Here is a 20696-nt window from a genome sequence, read left to right as displayed (position 1 = left end):
AGATTTCTGTGTTGGTTGTTTTGGCCTCACAGCCCAGCTCATACTCACTTCTTTGAGATTGTGGATTGCCATCAGCCTTAGCTAAGGGGTGAATCTAGGTAGTCATGTGGCAGTTCTCAGCACATCTGCTCTCATTTTTCAGTAGATTACCTTCTGTGCTTGGATATGTTCCAAAAACAAAAGCAGGAACAGAGTTTACATTTATATGACTGAACAGACCAGTTCCTATCTGATTGAATCTTTTTATCTCTTAGTTCTAATGTTCTAAAAAGAAAGTTGAGCTCAGCCAAGTCTATGAATTGTTCCTCTGAGGTAGGTAACCATTTCTTGTCCATTGGCTTCAAGTTACTGGGAGTAGGAGAGAGGGAAGAGGAGAGTCTTCTTGGAGAGCTGGCACTATGTTGGATGCATTGCTTTTGATGCCATGGGTCTGAGGCTGGTAGCCAGGACTGAGGTAGAGGTGATCAAAACCTTCAATTTCCAGAAGAATCCACTTCTCTTCTTGAGATGCTCAATTTTTTTTTATTTGTCTGAGAATGCCTTTATTTTACCCTTGTTCCTGAAAGATAGTTTTTTGTTAATTTATTTTTTATTGGTGTTCAATTTACCAACATAAAGAATAACCCCCAGTGCCCGTCACCCATTCACTCCCACCCCCCGCCCTCCTCCCCTTCTACCACCCCTAGTTCGTTTCCCAGAGTTAGCAGTCTTTACGTTCTGTCTCCCTTTCTGATATTTCCCACACATTTCTTCTCCCTTCCCTTATATTCCCTTTCACTATTATTTATATTCCCCAAATGAATGAGAACATATAATGTTTGTCCTTCTCCGACTGACTTACTTCACTCAGCATAATACCCTCCAGTTCCATCCACGTTGAAGCAAATGGTGGGTATTTGTCATTTCTAATAGCTGAGTAATATTCCATTGTATACATAAACCACATCTTCTTTATCCATTCATCTTTCGTTGGACACCGAGGCTCCTTCCACAGTTTGGCTATCGTGGCCATTGCTGCTATAAACATCGGGGTGCAGGTGTCCCGGCGTTTCATTGCATTTGTATCTTTGGGGTAAATCCCCAGTAGTGCAATTGCTGGGTTGTAGGGCAGGTCTATTTTTAACTCTTTGAGGAACCTCCACACAGTTTTCCAGAGTGGCTGCACCAGTTCACATTCCCACCAACAGTGTAAGAGAGTGTTCCCTTTTCTCCGCATCCTCTCCAACATTTGTTGTTTCCTCTGTTGTTAATTTTCCCCATTCTCACTGGTGTGAGGTGGTATCTCATGGTGGTTTTTATTTGTATTTCCCTGATGGCAAGTGATGCAGAGCATTTTCTCATGTGCATGTTGGCCATGTCTATGTCTTCCTCTGTGAGATTTCTCTTCATGTCTTTTGCCCATTTCATGATTGGATTGTTTGTTTCTTTGGTGTTGAGTTTAAGAAGTTCTTTATAGATCTTGGAAACTAGCCCTTTATCTGATATGTCATTTGCAAAAATCTTCTCCCATTCTGTAGGTTGTCTTTTAGTTTTGTTGACTGTATCCTTTGCTGTGCAAAAGCTTCTTATCTTGATGAAGTCCCAATAGTTATTTTTGCTTTTGTTTCTTTTGCCTTCATGGATGTATCTTGCAAGAAGTTACTGTGGCCGAGTTAAAAAAGGGTGTTGCCTGTGTTCTCCTCTAGGATTTTGATGGAATCTTGTCTCACATTTAGATCTTTCATCCATTTTGAGTTTATCTTTGTGTATGGTGCAAGAGAGTGGTCTAGTTTCATTCTTCTGCATGTGGATGTCCAATTTTCCCAGCACCATTTATTGAAGAGACTGTCTTTCTTCCAATGGATAGTCTTTCCTCCTTTATTGAATATTAGTTGACCATAAAGTTCAGGGTCCACTTCTGGGTTCTCTATTCTGTTCCATTGACTATGTGTCTGTTTTTGTGCCAGTACCACACTGTCTTGATGACCACAGCTTTGTAGTACAACCTGAAATCTGGCATTGTGATGCCCCCAGATATGGTTTTCTCTTTTAAAATTCCCCTGGCTATTCGGGGTCTTTTCTGATTCCACACAAACCTTAAAATAATTTGTTCTAACTCTCTGAAGAAAGCCCATGGTATTTTGATAGGGATTGCATTAAACGTGTAAATTGCCCTGGGTAACATTGACATTTTCACAATATTAATTCTGCCAATCCATGAGCATGGAATATTTTTCCATCTCTTTGTGTGTTCCTCAATTTCTTTCAGAAGTGTTCTATAGTTTTTAGGGTATAGATCCTTTACCTCTTTGGTTAGGTTTATTCCTAGGTATCTTATGCTTTTGGGTGCAATTGTAAATGGGATTGGCTCCTTCATTTCTCTTTCTTCAGGCTCATTGTTAGTGTATAGAAATGTCACTGACTTCTGGGCATTGATTTTGTATCCTGCAATGCTACCAAATTGCTGTATGAGTTCTAGCAATCTTGGGTGGAGGCTTTTGGGTTTTCTATGTAGAGTATCATGTCATCGGCGAAGAGGGAGAGTTTGACTTCTTCTTTGCCAATTTGAATGCCTTTAATGTCTTTTTGTTGTCTGATTGCTGAGGCTAGGACTTCCAGTACTATGTTGAACAGCAGTGGTGAGAGTGGACATCCCAGTCTTGTTCCTGATCTTAGGGGAAAGGCTCCCAGTGCTTCCCCATTGAGAATGATATTTGCTGTGGGCTTTTCGTAGATGGTTTTTAAGATGTTGAGGAATGTTCCCTCTATCCCTACACTCTGAAGAGTTTTGATCAGGAATGGATGCTGTATTTTGTCAAATGCTTTCTCTGCATCTAATGAGAGGATCATATGGTTCTTGGTTTTTCTCTTGCTGATATGATGAATCACATTCATTGTTTTACGGGTGTTGAACCAGCCTTGTGTCCCAGGGATAAATCCTACTTGGTCATGGTGAATAATTTTCTTAATGTATTGTTGGATCCTATTGGCCAGTATCTTGTTGAGAATTTTGCATCCATGTTCATCAGGGATATTGGTCTGTAATTCTCCTTTTTGGTGGGGTCTTTGTCTGGTTTTGGAATTAAGGTGATGCTGGCCTCATAGAACGAATTTGGAAGTACTCCATCTCTTTCTATCTTTCCAAACAGCTTTAGTAGAATAGGTATGGTTTCTTCTTTAAACGTTTGATAGAATTCCCCTGGGAAGCCATCTGGCCCTGGATTCTTGTGTTTTGGGAGGTTTTTGATGACTGCTTCAATTTCCTCCCTGGTTATTGGCCTGTTCAGGTTTTCTATTTCTTCCTGTTCCAGTTTTGGTAGTTTGTGGCTTTCCAGGAATGCATCCATTTCTTCTAGATGGCCTAATTTATTGGCGTATAGCTGTTCATAATATGTTTTTAAAATCATTTGTATTTCCTTGGTGTTGGTAGTGATCTCTCCTTTCTCATTCATGATTTTATTGAGTCTTCTCTCTCTTCTTTTTAATAAGGCTGGCTAATGGTTTATGTATCTTATTAATTCTTTCAAAGAACCAACTCCTGGTTCTGTTGATCTGTTCCACAGTTCTTCTGGTCTCGATTTCGTTGAGTTCTGCTCGAATCTTTATTCACTCTCGTCTTCTCCAGGGTTTAGGATCTATTTGCTGTTTTTTCTCTAGCTCCTTTATGTGTAAGGTTAGCTTTTGTATTTGAGTTCTTTCCAGTTTTTGAATGGATGCTTGTTTTGCAATGTATTTCCCCCTTAGGACTGCTTTTGCTGCATCCCAAAGATTTTGAAAGGTTGTATCTTCATTCTCATTAGTTTCCATGAAACTTTTTAATTCTTCCTTAATTTCCTGGTTGACCCTTTCATCTTTTAGCAGGATGGTCCTTAACCTCCACGTGTTTGAGGTCCTTCCAAACTTCTTGTTGTGATTTAGTTCTAATTTCAAGGCATTATGATCAGAGAATATGCAGGGGATGATCCCAATCTTTTGGTATCGGTTCAGACCCAATTTGTGACCCAGTATGTGGTCTATTCTGGAGAAAGTTCCATGTGCACTTGAGAAGAATGTGTATTCAGTTGAGTTTGGATGTAAAGTTCTGTAGATATCTGTGAAATCCATCTGGTCCAGTGTATCATTTAAAGCTCTCGTTTCTTTGGAGATGTTGTGCTTAGAAGACCTATCGAGTATAGAAAGAGCTAGATTGAAGTCACCAAGCATAACTGTATTATTATCTAAGTATTTCTTCACTTTGGTTATTAATTGATTGATATATTTGGCAGCTCCCACATTCGGGGCATATATATTGAGGATTGTTAAGTCCTCTTGTTGGATAGATCCTTTAAGTATGAGATAGTGTCCCTCTTCATCTCTCACTACAGTCTTCGGGGTAAATTCTAGTTTATCTGATATAAGGATGGCTACCCCTGCTTTCTTTTGAGGACCATTTGAATGGTAAATGGTTCTCCAACCTTTTATTTTCAGGCTGTAGGTGTCCTTCTGTCTAAAATGAGTCTCTTGTAGACAGCGAATAGATGGGTCCTGCTTTTTTATCCAGTCTGAAACCCTGCACCTTTTGATGGGGTCATTAAGCCCGTTCACGTTCAGAGTTACTATTGAGAGATATGAGTTTAGTGTCATCATGATATCTATTCAGTCCTTGTTTTTGTGGATTGTTGCACTGAACTTCTTCTTAAAGGGGAGTTTTAAGAGTCCCCCTTAAAATTTCTTGCAGAGCGGGTTTGGAGGTCACATATTCTTTCAGTTCCTGCCTGTCTTGGAAGCTCTTTATCTCTCCTTCCATTTTGAATGAGAGTCTTGCTGGATAAAGTATTCTTGGTTGCATGTTCTTCTCATTTAGGACCCTGAATATATCCTGCCAACCCTTTCTGGCCTGCCAGGTCTCTGTGGAGAGGTCTGCTGTTACCCTAATACTCCTCTCCATAAAAGTCAGGGATTTCTTGTCTCTTGCTGCTTTAAGGATCTTCTCTTTATCTTTGGAATTTGCAAGCTTCACTATTAAATGTCGAGGTGTTGAGCGGTTTTTATTGATTTTAGCGGGGGATCTCTCTATTTCCTGGATATGAATGCCTGTTTCCCTTCCCAGATTAGGAAAGTTTTCAGCTAGAATTTGTTCAAATACATATTCTGGCCCTCTGTCCCTTTCGGCGCCCTCGGGAACACCAATTAAACGTAGGTTTTTCTTCCTCAGGCTGTCGTTTATTTCCCTTAATCTATCTTCATGGTCTTTTAATTGTTTGCCTCTTTTTTCCTCAGTTTCCCTCTTTGCCATCAACTTGTCTTCTATGTCACTCACTCGTTCTTCCACCTTGTTAACCCTCGTCGTTAGGACTTCTAGTTTGGATTGCATCTCATTCAATTGATTTTTAAATTTCTGCCTGATTAGCTCTAAATTCTGCAGTCATGAAGTCTCTTGAGTCCTTTATGCTTTTTTCTAGAGCCACCAGTAGCTGTATAATAGTGCTTCTGAATTGGCTTTCTGACATTGAATTGTAATCCAGATTGTGTAACTCTGTGGGAGAGAGGACCGTTTCTGATTCTTTCTTTTGAGGTGAGGTTTTCCTTCTAGTCATTTTTCTCAGTGCAGAGTGGCCAAAAGCAAGTTGTATTGGGAAAAGGAGAAAAAGAGAGGAGAGAAAGAAGGAAAGAAAAGAGAAAGAGAAAAAAAAAGGAAGAAAAAAAGAAGAAAAAGAAAGGGAAAAAAAGGGTGGGGGAAGCAAATAAATCAAGAAGCAAAACAAAACAAAACAAAACAAAACAAAAAACCCACGGGGGAGTATCTTCTGCTTCTGTGTACTTTAAGTCCCTTGACTTCCCCTGGAACTTGTCCGTCTAGCTGGTCTTCTGGGGGAGGGGCCTGTTGTGCTGATTTTCAGGTGTTAGCACTTGGGGGAGCTGCTCTGCCCCCCGCCTGGTGCAGGGCTCAGCGGGGGTGGTTTACCCCGTGAGGCCGCAGGAGGAACAACCACAGTGGCGGGGCCAGCACTGGAGCCCTGGATTCAGCCCCCGCAGGAACTCCGGAGCTCTCCGTCTGCAGGGCCTGGAGGCTCCGGGGCGGGGCCGCTGATCTGCTCAGCTGGGGCAGGAGCGTCCTCGCTGTCCTGGGCCCTCCCGGCCTCTGCCTGTCCCGGGGGAGGCCGGATCTGGGCTGTGTCCCGGCGCCCTGTGCTCCGGGGCCTGCGCTGTTGGATTCTCGCTCCCGCCCCGCAGCCCCCTCCGCGGAGCCGCCGCCCGAGCCCCTCCGAGCTGCTCCGGGTCCCGCCGTGTGCGCTGCAGCCCTTAGGGAGCTCGGCGCACTCTCCCGGGGCGCAGGTGTCTGTTAGTGTCCCGGGGAGCCCGAGGGCATCCCCGCCCTCCTGGGTCCTGCTCCAACTCCCCGCGAGCCCCTTTCCCCCGGGAAGGTCGGTGCAGCTCCTGCGTCTCCGGGACGGGGCTCTCCTGTCCTGGGGACACTCGCCCCGGCCTCAGCCCGGCTCCTCGCGGGGCCCCTCACCCTTGGAGGCCTTTTGTTCCTTTATTTCTTTTTCCACGTCTTCCTACCTTGATAGAAGCGTGAACTCTTCTCACTGTAGCCTTCCAGGTGTTCTCTCTTTAAATCTCAGGCCGAATTCATAGATTTTCAGGATAATTTGAAGGTTTTCTAGGTAATTTGGTTGGGACAGGTGATTTGGGGACCCTACTCTTCTGCCATCTTACCCCTCCCCGAGATGCTCAATTATTTAAATAGTAATAGAAATTAACAGGGAATGAACTTTTAAATTACGGGGTGAACTCTCAGGAACTGCTAGACGTATTTTACTGTTTTAGGGACCTACTTAGTAATCTTTGAGAGGTTATCAAGAGGTATAATAATGTGCTTATAGTAGCTCACCATTATCTGTAAGGCATTCTTCCACTCTTCCCTTGGCTTATGTGAGTGAGGCTCTGAACCTGGAAGTTATGGCATCACTGAGTTTCCCACCAAGTATTTAGTTAGCAGGAATGGGGCATGGTCTCAGATGGTGACTGCATTGAGGCTCCATTTCTTTTTTTTAAAGATTTATTTGAGACAGAGAGGATGGGGAGGGGCAGAGGGAGAGAATCTTCAAGCAGACCCTCTGCTGAGCATGGAGCTCAACATGAGGCTGAATCTCACTACCTATGAGATCACAACCTGAGCAGAAACCGAGAGTTGGGTGCTTAACTGACTGAGCCACCCAGGTGCCCCAGGCCCAGTAGTTTTGATAGAATGGCACTCATTCTTTTTTCTAACACTGGAGTTCATGAGCAAGAACTATACTTTCATAGCACAGATACAACTGACCTCATACTCTAGCATAATCAACACATGGCACCATCTTCTTCATGGGTAGAACCATCAAGAACACCTACAAAGTTCTGGGCCAGTGGCTACTGCTGCCTCTCTGCAGTATATGAAAGCCGTGAGAGTAGGTATGTGATATAGTTTTTGTCAAATCTGGAGCTTAGAAGTAGCCTCCAGAAGTTGCTGGTGAATTTCTCTGGAAGTGATGCTAGCAATATGCTGGGGTATGTATGATGATAATATACAGGGGCTTGGTATTCTATTCCCATCCTTCCAATTGCATGTGGAGTATCATCTGTGAGAGTTAGAACTTTCAACCCTTGTCTCTACCTTCTACCCCAACTTCTACACTCATATAGGCAATGGAAGATCAAGAAAACTGAGAGCCTCAGGGAGTTTTATTACAATATCCCTCCCAACCAGTGGTTCTTAGGAGTTGAGCCAGACCTAGGAATGGGCATCTTTGAGGGTACACATATTCCATACACTAGTGGAAATTGCATCTCAAAAAGTGGTGAGGTTAAAGTTAAATAGACTGAAACTGGGTTACAAGATCCAAATAGGGCTAGATGAACAGAAGGATCAAATTATGAAGATAGACCACAGAATGAGAAGAATGAGAGGAAGCAATGTGTAAGAAGAGTAGAAGCAAGTAGAAAAGAGGAAGTCTGGAGGAAACCGTTAATCCAGTATCCACATGTTCATGGAGGCATTTTATTTGATGTCCATGACAGTTGTTGCAGGTAAGCTGAAATCCAATAGAAGAGCCAAAGCAAAACAAACGTGCAGCTCCAGCATTGCTAGTATTAACTCTTTAATTCTACATTCTTATCAACTTGCAAATCTATCCATCCCTCTCTTTTTTGCAGTTGTTTCCTAAGTCAGAGATTCTACCTCTTAAATACTCCTCAATCTATTTCCATAGAGACCAGAGTGGAAGATGGCAGAGGAGTAGGGTCCCCAAGTCACCTGTCTCCACCAACTTACCTAGATAACTTTCAAATCATCCTGAACACCTACGAATTCGGCCTGAGATTTAAAGAGAGAACAGCTGGAACACTACAGAGGGAAGAGTTTGTACTTCTAACAAGGTGAAGGCGGAAAAAATAAAAATAAGAAAGAATCCAGTGGGGGAGGGGCCCCGCGAGCAGCCGGGCTAAGGCTGGGGGGTGGGAGCCCCCAGGACAGGAAAGCCCAGTCCTGGAGAATCAGGAACTTTACCAATCTTCCCGGACGGAAAGGGGCTCGCAGGAACTCGGGCAGGATCTCAGGGTGGGCAGTGGGGCCTCCAGCCTCCCGGGGTCACTGGCAGGACGTGCGCCCGGGGCAGGGCGCCCCACACCCCGCGGGCCGAGCGCGGGAAAGGGCTGGAGCGCCCGGCGGGGCCTCGGGGAGCAGCCGGGCGGGCGGGCGGGCGGGGGCTCCGGGCGGAGGGGGCTGCGCCCTGCTGCCTTCGGGAGCCGCGGCCCCGGGAGCGACCCCAGCAGCGCAGGCCCCGGAGCCCAGGGCGCGGGGGACACGGCCGGGACCCTGCGCTCCCCCCGGGACGGGGAGGCGGGGAGGCGGGGAGGGCCCGGGACGGCGGGGACGCTCCTGCCGCCGCCGCCGGGCGCCCCCGAGCTGTGCGGGGCCGCGCCCCCCGCCCCGGAGCATCCAGGCCAGTGCGGACGGGGAGCTGCGGTCGGTACCGCGGGAGCTGACGCCGGGGCTGGGGACCCGGCCGCCGCCAGGGGGGTTGTCCCTCCTGGGTCACCCTGCGCCTGGGAGGGGCGGGGCCGCCAGGGGACGGGGGCCTCACGGGGTCAGCAGCAGGGGCGGAGCATCTCCCCAGGTGCACACACCTGAGAACCGGCACAGCAGGCCCCGCCCCAGAAGACCAGCTGGAAGGACGGGGAAGGGCAAGTTCTCCACGGAGCAGCGCTGGAAAGCTCCAGGGGAAGTGCAGGGATTTACAGTGTATAGAACCAGAGGGTACCCCTACTTGTTTTTTTGTGTTTGTTTGTTTTGTTTTTCGTTCTTTGTTTTTTTCTTTCCCTTTTTTCCTCTTTTTTCCCCTTCCTTTTACCAGTACAACTTGTTTTTAGCCACTCTGCACTAGTCTAGCCACTCTAGTCTAGAGCAAAACGACTAGAAAGAAGAACTCACCACAAAAGAAAGAATCAGAAAATAGTACTCTCTCCCACAGAGTTACAGAATTTGGATTACAATTTGATGTCAGAAAGTCAATTCAGAAGCACAATTATAAAGCTACTGGTGGCTCTGGAAAAAAGCATAAAGGATTCAAGAGGCTTCATGACTGCAGAATTTAGATCTAATCAGGCCGAAATTAAAAATCAATTCAATGAGATGCAATCCAAACTGGAGGTCCTAACGACGAGGGTTAACGAGGTAGAAGAAGGAGTGAGTGACCTAGAAGACAAGTTGATGTCAAGGAAGGAAGCTGAGGAAAAAGGAGAAAAACAATTAAAAGATCATGAGGAAAGGTTAAGGGAAATAAACGACAGCCTCAGAAGGAAAAATCTATGTTTAATTAGGGCTCGGGAGGGCGCTGAAAAGGACAGAGGACCAGAAAGTGTATTTGAACAAATCATAGCTGAGAACTCCTCTAACGTGGGGAGAGAAATAGGCATTCAGATCCAGGAGATAGAGATGCCCCCCCCCCCCCAAAATCAGTAAAAACCATTCAACACCTCAACATTTAATAGTGAAACTTGCAAATTCCAAAGATAGAGACCAGAGTGATCTAAAACACATTTGATTTGAGTACCTTTAATACCTTTCTATATCCTACAGAATACTTTCTGAGAGCATATCAGACTCTTATCTTGCCCATGCTATTTCTCTACCCTCATCTCTCTCTAGACCCAATGACTTATTGGTATTTCCTGAAGCATGCCATTCTATTACATTCCTACATGACTTAGTTTCTCTGGATATTGCCTGGAGTATTCTACTCTTGTCTGGTAAATTCCAGCTAGTATCCTCTGACTTTCTGCCTCTCTGAATTCCTTTCTGACCTATCAAGGCAGAGTTGAAACTACTTTCTTCATAGACTTTCTCTATTGTAGTGCCCAATGCAGAGTCATAGTGATTTGAAAATTTGTTTCTAGAGAGCATAGACTATGTCTAATTTCTGTGCCTTCAGAGCCTGACATATGGTAGTCTTAAATTATCTTTGAATAGGGAAGCAAAATGCTTTGTTTAAAAGTAGGAGGAGGGCAGCCTGGGTGGCTCAGCGGCTTAGTGCTGCCATCAGCCCAGGGCATGAACCTGGAGACTCCGGATCGAGGCCACATAAGGCTCCCTGCATGGAGCCTGCTTCTCCCTCTGCCTGTGTCTGCCTCTCTCTCAATCTGTCTCTCTCATGAATAAATAAATAAAATCTTTAAAAAAAGAAGTTGGAGGAACTTGTCAACATGTTGTTGATAACCTCTTTGATCCAAGATTTGATGTCTGAAGTAGGTGATATTAATTCCTTCATTAATTCAAGTGTTTTTTGAACATCTACCCTAAGCTAGGCATGGGAATACAATGATGAATAAAAAGAGATATGTTCTTTACTTCTCTTAGGGAGTTGAAGATTTATTGGGGGAAACTGTTCATTTGCTTGAATTATTAAATAAAATAGAACATATTTTGGGTTTGGTCCATGATGTCAGTCTGAGATTTTCCCTAACACAAAGTTTTCTGCAGTATAAGGTCAAAACCTTTGCCTGTTGGGCTACTTTAACTTTATGTATGCCGGAAGTCTGTCTTTTGTTCTTCAGCACAGAAAAACCATTTTGGCTTATGGACACTACAAAGAAACAACCATGTAGAACAGGTGAACATCTTGTTTTAATTGAAGCAAAGTTTGTGTTTGGATATCCATGGAGGGTTGAGATACACAAAAGTGCCTTTACAGTTTACCTAATGCATTTGTTGTGTTTTTGGTTTTGCTTATAGGAAAATCAAAGGAATAGGGAAGCATTCAAGAATCAACAAAACAGGATCACCTTCTTAGATTGGAGGGACTACCTTTAGGTAGTGACGTGTTATAATATATGCCCAAGCAAAGAGAAGTTTTATCCAGAAGGATAGTGTAGTGATACATTTCACCTACCAACTTTAGTGTAAAACAACTGGGTACAAGATGTTGGGTTCTCTACCCCAACAGCAGCAAATGCCTATGTACCAATGGGAATTACTTTTCTCAAAACTGGACTCTGTCCATTTCCTCAATTAACTTTACAAGGGTGGTTTAGTTGCTTGTTTTTGATGAGAAAAGGGGGTTCTTGCACTGGTTAGGTGGCCAGGCAAGGTTACCAAGGGGCTCATTCTGGCTCCAGAAAGGGCAGCAAATCATGCCCACTGCCTGCAACCAGATCATCTCCACTCCTCAGAACTTGATCAAGTCTACTTCATTGGATTGGGTCATTCCCACTCTGGGTAAGTGGGAGTGGGTCATCCCTACTGCCTGAAGCCGGGAGATCGTCCCCACTCCCAGCTGAAGAAGGCAGGCAGTCCCTGGCGAGCTCTCTTCCACCAGCAACTCTGGATTTGATCGCTCCCATCAGACCTTCAAAGGATCTGAATGTGGCTGACTTCTTCATGTCTCCAAGCTTCCTGCAAACAGCAGAGCCCATGGTGGACACGGCAGCTGGCGTCTTTTGTTTCATGTAAACATCGGACACTTGAACGTTGTGCCAGCTCTTGGACGGATTCTGCCTTAGTGCCACCAAGGCTAGGAGGCCCAGCTTCCTTTTGAGCTCCGTGCAACGCCTTTCTTTGGCTGCCAGAGTGTGGCGTAGGGTTACAATTTCCTCCTCCAATTTAGTGAGCTCGGATTTGAGCTCCTTTCGTGCAGCCCCTGGGAGATCCTCTGCTTCGGCAGTCTGGCAGGATTCAGGGGCGCTCGCTGAAGTCTCTGTCGTGGTGCCCGGCATGGACTAGGAAAGATCTTCATGAAGAGAGTCCAGGTCCAGTTCCTGGTACAGAGAGTTGAACTGGTGGCCAGCGGAGAAAGAATCTCGGCCAGCAGAGTGGAAATCCAAACCTGTAGGGTCCGACTCCCGGCTGGTGTAACAGGACTCTGGGGGGGATGGATCCATATGGTAGTGGGTGGGCGGGTCTCCTCGGTGGGCCTCAAGTCACTGACATGCAGGGGGGATGCGTCGGCTCAGTGCATCCACTTCTGGGTGGAGGGAGGGAGTGGGCGGGCAGGGGCAGGGCAGGCCCTGGGAGCTCAGGGCGCTAGGCGGGGTTTCCGGGTTGAAGGAACCCTGGACTCCCCCGAAATGACTGCACACTCCTGGTGGTGTTTCCACGTCACAATGAACATGTGAGGTGGTCAGTGCGCAGATTATTATCAGAGAAGAGAGGTATTTTTCCTTTTTCCACAGTCCAGGATAGATCTCCGCCTTCGAACAAAGTCTGGCTTCCTTTACAGACCTCTTTGCACCACCCCAGACTTGGCCAAACTCTTGAAAATCAGTTGAACCCTTTGTAAGAACAGAAATTTATTTAAAAAGCCCAATACAGAAAACAAATGAAAACTGCCCGGGAGTGGGGGCACAGAGTTTAGAACTCATAAATTCCATTTTCCCTTCCCTGGCTACCAAAGAGCCCGAGAAACTCCTAGGACTTCTCATAAAGTAGATTTGAAGGCTCCTCATAATCTTGAGTCTAGGTGATGATGAACATGCATGCTCCTGTGGCTTGAAGTATCAACGGTGCCAGAGGCTTCGGATAGTGAAACTCAGAAAGGGAGTCTGACCAGTCATAGTTGCCTGTTATTTTTAGGAGGAGAGAGAAGGAGAACAAGTAAATCCCTAATTGTTGTGGCAATTTTAAGCTTAATAAAAGCAAAGACTACTATACTCAGAATTTAGGAGAAGAGAAATAAGACATATGCACATGGACAGTGTGTGGGTTTTTAATATTGCAGTTGCTTTTTTTTTCTTCCCAATCAGCCACTTATTTCTGAAAGCATGTCTGCCCACATACATGGCTATCAGATGTGGGAAATGGTCTGCAAAGTAAAGTCATAGTTGGATAGTGTCTGTCTGGATATAAAACTGCCATATCCCTTATTTCCAGTCAGAGCTTATAATTCATACAGTGGAAAAATCAGGACTTTAATCCAGTGAGGGCAGGTGATCACCTATCACTTAGTCCATTGCTAGGCTGCCCATTCCCAGGGAATAGCCTTGAGCAAGCTTTAGGTTCTAGTGATTTTGTTGGAGATTCTGGTAGTTACTGCAAGCTTGATCTTATGGTACATGATGTGATCCTTAGCAAATTCCAGCATTTGCCATACACATGCCCTATGTAGCTACAGTGAAGCATCTAGCTGGGCATCCAAACTAACTTAAGCCTTTTGGGTTTATATTAAATAACTCTTTCACATAACTTAGTAGTGTTTATTACGTCTTGCTCTGAAGTGTGTACTTCTTTAGATTAAAAAAAATGAGGATTGTTCTTGTTGAAAGCATGAAAGTTTGGCTATGGGTATAAAGGCCTGAAAAGGGCAGCAAGGACTGCCTAAAAAGTGTTTTGTTTGGGGCACCTGGGTGGCTCAATGGTTGAGTGTCTGCCTTTGACTCAGGTTGTGATCCTGGGGTCCTGGGATGGAGTCCTGCATTAGGCTCCTGTCAGGCAGCCTGCTTCTCCCTCGCCAGTTTCTCTGCTTCTCCCCCTGTGTCCCTCATGAATAAAAAAAAAAATCTTTAAAAAAATGTTTTATTCCACAGAGTGAACTTTTCCTCCATTGCCTGCAGAAACACTAGTGGTTTCAGGAATGCTCTCTTTGAATTGGAACTCTTTCAAAACTGAGGATGAAAGTTAAAGAACACCCTGAATTAAGCTAAATAACATGAAACACACATTGTCCATTCAAAGTTAAGATTCCAAATGACCAGATTTGAGAGTGGGAAATATCAGTGAGGGTGACAGAACATGAGAGACACCTAAATCTTGGAAATGAACAAGGGGTGGTGGAAAGAGAGGTGGGCAGAGGGTTGGGGTGACTGGGTGATGGGCACTGAGGGGGGCACTTAATGGGATGACTACTGGGTGTTATGCTTTATGTTGGCAAATTGAACTCCAATAAAAAAAATATACAAAAAAACCCCCACAAAAAACCCCCAAATGACCAGATTTGAATTTGCGTTTGATTATCCTTCTTTAACTATTTCAGCTACCAGCTTCACTGCCTGTTCTTTTTCTATGCTCCATGCACTTCAGTTCAAAGAATGAAATCTCTTGTTAAACTTTGATTCTTGTAAGTAGTGTAATGATCCAAAACAAAACATGGCCTCTGGAAGGGGGCCTCCTAGCTAGCTAGCATTGTTTTGACCTCATGAATAGACCTACCTGTGCAAATAAGTAACACAATAGACAATCCATTTTATTAGGCTTATGTATAACCATATACAAAACATTTATTTTTTGAAAATGTAGATCTGTCTAATGAAATTTCATTTAATTTACAGTGATTCTAACCAATTGTTTGAATAAACTATCCTATTAAGTTGTAAAATATTGAACTATTACCCCGTGGTTTTAGAATCTTACATCTCTAGTTTAGACAGTGAAATAATTTTTTATTTTATTTTATTTTATTATTGGAGCTCAATTTGCCAACATAGAGCATAACACCCAGTGCTCATCCTATCAAGTGCTCCCCTCAGTGCCTGTCACCCAGTCACCCCCACCCCCCACCCACCTCCCTTTCCACTACCCCTGTTCGTTTCCCAGAGTTAGGAGTCTCTCATGTTCAGACAGTGAAATAATTTATATCACATAAAAAGGTTCACAAAGTTGTTAATCTGAAGCTGATAGCTTATTGATGCTATTTAGGTACTAAAAACAGCCAAAATATTTGTTTCAGTAACCTGTGAAGAAAGCGTTTGAGAATTATTTTCAATCCTATAACAGTTTGCTATCTTTTATTTCCAAGGAAAACATTATTGACCGGTTTTTATTTTATTTTTATTTATTTTTCATTTTTTATAGTTTTTTTAAATAATAAATTTATTTTTTATTGGTGTTCAATTTGCCAACTGCAGAATAACACCCAGTGCTCACCCCGTCAAGTGCCCGACTCAGTGCCCATCACCCATTCACCCCCACCCCCCTGCCCTCCTCCCCTTCCACCACCCCTAGTTCGTTTCCCAGAGTTGGAAGTCTTCATGTTCTGTCTTCCTTTCTGATATTTCCTACCCATTTCTTCTCCCTTCCCTTTTATTCCCTTTCACTATTATTTATATTCCCCAAATGAATGAGACCATATAATGTTTGTCCTTCTCCGATTGACTTACTTCACTCAGCATAATACCCTCCAGTTCCATGCACGTTGAAGCAAATGGTGGGTATTTGTCATTTCTAATGGCTGAGTAATATTCCATTGTATACATAAACCACATCTTCTTTATCCATTCATCTTTCGATGGACACCAAGGCTCCTTCCACAGTTTGGCTATTGTGGACATTGCTGCTATAAATACATCAGGGTGCAGGTGTCCCGGCGTTTCATTGCATCTGTATCTTTGGGGTACATCCCCAGCAGTGCAATTGCTGAGTCGTAGGGCAGGTCTATGTGAACTGGTGCAGCCACTCTGGAAAACTTTGTGGAGGTTCCTCAAATAGTTAAAAATAGACCTGCCCTATTGACCGGTTTTTAGTAAAGAATGAATGTTAATTATTTCTCTAGTAAGAGTGATGAATTTATATATCAGTCCTTCTTAAACATAAAGGTAAATGGTACAACAAAAATCATGTTTTTTTCACCCTACTACTGTTTAGTAGTTTGTATGTTATGATTTATAAATAAATTATTGAAACTTGAATGTAAAAGCAAAGCCATAGCCTTCACCAGGTCTGGATTGTTTGGGATAAAAGAAGTGAGATTGTACTAACTGATACTTGAGTCTAGAAATGACTAGAGACTTGTACCAATGCCAGCAGTTTTAATCATTGGAATTCTTTTGTTATAAAGGATCAATATAGAGCTTCCTGATTACACCAACTTGTAAAATAATCCACATTGGTGGTTAAGATTGCTTCTGAAGAACTGACAATTCACTCTGCTGGCCAATCAATTGCACTGTTAGATTTAACCATAGTGAGTTCTCTAGGGCTTATTTCTGATACTGCAGAACTTCCACCATGAACATTTTGTTAATTTTAGCTGAATACCAGGAAAAATGTTTAAATATTTAATTAAGCCTGAAAATAAGGCATGTAATTGAAACCCTAAGCCAGTCAGAATGTATCAAGAGTAGGAAGAGAAAATTGGTAGTTGGACCTTTCTTGTGAAAAGCCAGAATAGTATGTTTGATTTCAGTTTGGAAGTTATTTTCACTACTATCTCATATCATTACCCAGTTCCATCAATAATATATGCAGTGTGTCACCACCCCCCAACAGAGATTTTCTCCATATGAACTGGAATATTTTCTGCAGTTTACAGCTGCAAGCATTATTACTACCAATACTTATATTTCAGTTGTTGAGTTTGTCTTCATTTTGGATGACATTTCCTTTCAGCAGCCCTTCTACATGGACTAATTAGCTTTAAAAATACTAGCTATATTATAGAATAGGATTTTCCTTTCTGAAGCCCAAACATGCAGTCAGGATATTAAGTTGGAGTTACTGTTATTCACTCTCTTTGATGGTGTATAGAGTTGTGGCAGGAATCCCCACAGGAATGAAATTAAAATTTAGAATCTGTTCTCCTTCCACAGCTGCCTATTTTCATGAGATGATACGTATAGGGTGAATGGGCTTGTTAGCAATTTTGTCATACAGATCCTAGAAGAAGAGAAATGACAGGGAGATGGAGAGGTGGAGATAAGAAAAAGAAAATGATCAAAAGATGTAGAACTTTCCATAGATTAAAAACAAAAATTCTTCTGGTTGGAAACATAAAGATGTTAGGTGTATATATAAAGGCCTACAGAATGTAGCAGGTGCTCCTTAAACACTGTATTTTGTTCTAGAAAATAAAATTTTCCTTTGATGCTTGCAGAAATGCTAGTGTTTCAGGAATTCTCACAGACTTTGAACGAGAACCTGCCCTCTTGGTTTAGGATGAAGGGCAAAGAAGCCTAGGAACTAAGCTTAATAAAAGGCAGAATGGGCAAACTTTAGAGGGAATTTCACAGTGTAGGATGTTCTCATTTCCCTTTTTTTCATTTGGATGAGGAAAGTGTGGGGCTACTGATTCTCCCTTCCTAGAAGTTTGACTTTTGTTTTCTTTTTATATGTTGGAAAATAGCATGGTGGAAGATAAATACTGGGGCAACAGTGGGGAGTCGTCTAGGAAAGAAAGTGGGCAAAGCTGGTATGCGAGCCAGTGAAGATTTGGTCAGTTATGGGCTAGTAGATATAGATTGTTTGTGTTTTGTGAAGGGACTGAGGGCTTTGCGTGTTGTAGTTACAATCTAGAAGTTCAGAGGATGCCATAAAAGAGAGCAGGAGATTGTAAAAAGACAAGATTGGGACTTGCTTCTCACTATCACCCTCCTCCCCAACCAACACACTTTCTGGATTACATGCAATTCCAACATGTGTAGACTGCTGCTAGAATACCTGCAGTAGGACCAGACTACTTGACCCTTAACCAAGCAGGAAAATTTATCTGGATAATATTTAGATTTTGTATACCAGGAGATACATCTTTCCTCGTGACTCGGCACAGAGTGGACATCTACAGAGAGGACAGAGTAGAAGTACATGGAAAGGCTAGCCCTGAACATAGAGGACCCCCAGAACTGACTGGGAAGACTTGTGGTTGGGGTGCTGAAGTCCTGAAGCTTGGCACTGACGGTTTTGAACCAGCAAAATGTGGATGCTGGGGCGGGGGCGGCAATGCAGCTTGACTGACATAACTGCAGATTACAAAGGCCTGGGAATAATCAGGTTATTAATAGAAAACTCATGATTTTTTAAGGTTAGGGTCATTGTGGTGGATTTGCTGTAACATGAAAAACCTAAAGACTGTACTCTATTCCCTGGTTGCTTAGCTATTCTGGTCTTAAAATTGTCACCCCTGCTATGGCAACAGCATAATTATTTTCTTGATTCTGAGATACAATCAATTGTACATCTCCATTTTAATAAGAGGTTTCTAGGGGGAAAACCTACTCTATTAAAGCATACATTGATTTTAAGATGAAATCCCAATTTTAGAAACATTAAAATATCACAAAATGTGCATTTTAGAATTAAAGGAATACAGTAGTAATGCAACAAGCTACAAACACTAATGGCTCTGCTTGAGTCTTCTACTGGAATTCAGAATGGGCTTTCTTTTATTTGGGGAGAGAGTAGTCTTTTCTGTCTAGAATATCTTTGTTATTAAAAGTTTTTTAAATTCCAGGGGCCCCTGGGTGACACAGTTGATTGGTTGTCCCACTCTTGGTTTCAGCTCAGGTCATGATCTTAAGGTCCTGAAATCAAGCCTTGAATTGGGCTCCAAGCTCAGCAAGGAGTCTGCTAAAGTTTCTCTCTCCCTCTCCCCCTCCCTGTGAGTTCTTTCTTTCTTTCTTTCTTTCTTTCTTTCTTTCTTTCTTTCTTTCTTTCTTTCTTTCTTTCTTTCTTTCTTTCTCTCTCTCTCTCTCAAATAAATAGATCTTTTAAAATTCCAGTATAAACATATAGTGTCATATTAGTTTCAGGTGTACAATATAGTGATTCAACAATTCCATATATCACCCAGTGCTCATCATGACAAATGCACTCTTTAATCCCCATCACATATTTAACCCTTTCCCCTCCTCCATTGCCTGTCTGGTAACCATCAGTTTGTTCTCTATAGTTGGGAGTCTGTTTCAGTCTGTTTCTTGTATTGAGTGTGTGTGTGTGTGTGTGTGTGTGTGTGTGTGTGTCTTTTCCTTTGCTCATTTGTTTTGTTTCTTAAATTCATTCATATGAATGAAATCATATGGCATTTGTCTTTCTCCTTCTGGTTTATTTCATTATACTCTCTAGGTCCATCCATTGTTGTTGCAAATGGAAGGATTTCAATCTTTTTTACATGGCTGAATAAGAATGGATTTTGGTTTTCACTGGTTCCTCTCTCCTTTCTGAAAGAAAGAACAGAAGGAAATAGCATTTTTTACATATCTGCTGTAATAAATGGAAGGAAAACTTCCAAACTTTTATACTATCCAGTATCCAGTTTGGACTAGTATAGTCCAAACTTTAATACTCATGAAGATACTAGCCAGTAGGATCTAACAGTACATTAAAAGGATTGTTCATCATGACCAAATGGAATTTATTCCTGGGATACAAGGGTGGTTCAACATTTGCAAATTAATCACCATGATAGAACACATTAATAAAAGACAAGAATCATATGATCCTCTTAATTGAGACAGAAAAATCATTTGACAAAATACAGTATCCCTTTATAGCATCCCTTCTTGATTAAAACTCTTCAATGTAGGGATAGAGGGAAAATACCTCAATATTATAAAAGCCATATACAAAAATCCCACAGCGAATATTATTCTCAATGGGGAAAATTGAGAGCTTCTCCCCTAAGGTCAGGAACATGACAAGGATGTTCACTCTCACCACTGTCGTTCAACATAGTACTAGAAGTCCTAGCCTTAGCAATCAGACAACAAAAAGAAATAAAAGACTTTCCATTGGCAAAGAAGAAGTTAAACTGTCACTCTCACTCTCACCATATACATAATACTGTATATGGAAAACCCAAAAGACTCCACCCACAAAATTGCTATAACTCATATGGCAATTCAGGATTGTGGCAGGATACAAAATCAATGCATAGAAATCAGGTGCATTTTTATACACTAACAATGAGACTGAAAAAAAGAGAAATTAAGAAATTGACCCTGTATACAATTGCACCAAAAACCAGAAGATACCTAGGAATAAACCTAACTGAAGAGGTAAAGGACCTGTACTCTAAAAACTATAGAACACTTATGAAAGAAATTGAGGAAGCACAAAGAGATGGGGAAACATTTCATGCTCATGCATTGGAAGAATACATATTTTTCATTAATGTGGTGTATCATGTTGATTGACTTGTGAATGTTGAACTACCCTTGCGGTCTAGGAATAAATCCCACTTGATTATAGTGAATGACTCTTTTTTTGTTGTTGTTCTTGTTAATGACTCTTTTAGTGTACTCTTGGATTTGATTTGCTAGTATGTTGTTGAGAATTTTTGGATCCATATTCATCAGGGATATTGGTCTATAATTCTCCTTTTTGGTGGGGTCTTGTCTGGTTTTGGAATCAAGGTAATGCTGCCCTTGTAAAACGAATCTGGAAGTTTTCCTTCCATTTCTATTTTTTGGAAGAGTTTGACAAAAATAGGTTATTAATTTTTCTTTAAATCTCTGGTAAAAATTGCCCTGGAAAGTCATCTGGCCCTGGACTTTTGTTT

The 20696-nt window shown here is 42.6% G+C and overlaps 1 protein-coding gene across 1 annotated transcript; it reads right to left on the bottom strand.

The window, feature by feature from the left end:
* Positions 1–10860: 10860 nt before the first annotated feature.
* On the bottom strand, positions 10861–12543 carry TPD52L3 (TPD52 like 3). Its single transcript, XM_025432687.3, is given in 1 exon segment — positions 10861–12543. A coding segment is annotated over 1 exon segment (690 nt). The 5' UTR covers positions 12376–12543; the 3' UTR covers positions 10861–11685.
* Positions 12544–20696: the final 8153 nt, after the last annotated feature.

This window comes from Canis lupus, chromosome 11, assembly GCF_003254725.2.
Source record: "Canis lupus dingo isolate Sandy chromosome 11, ASM325472v2, whole genome shotgun sequence".
Classification (NCBI taxonomy): Eukaryota; Metazoa; Chordata; class Mammalia; order Carnivora; family Canidae; genus Canis; species Canis lupus.
The sequence above is the reverse complement of the archived record's forward strand: the minus strand, read 5'-3'. Positions and strand labels throughout refer to the sequence as shown.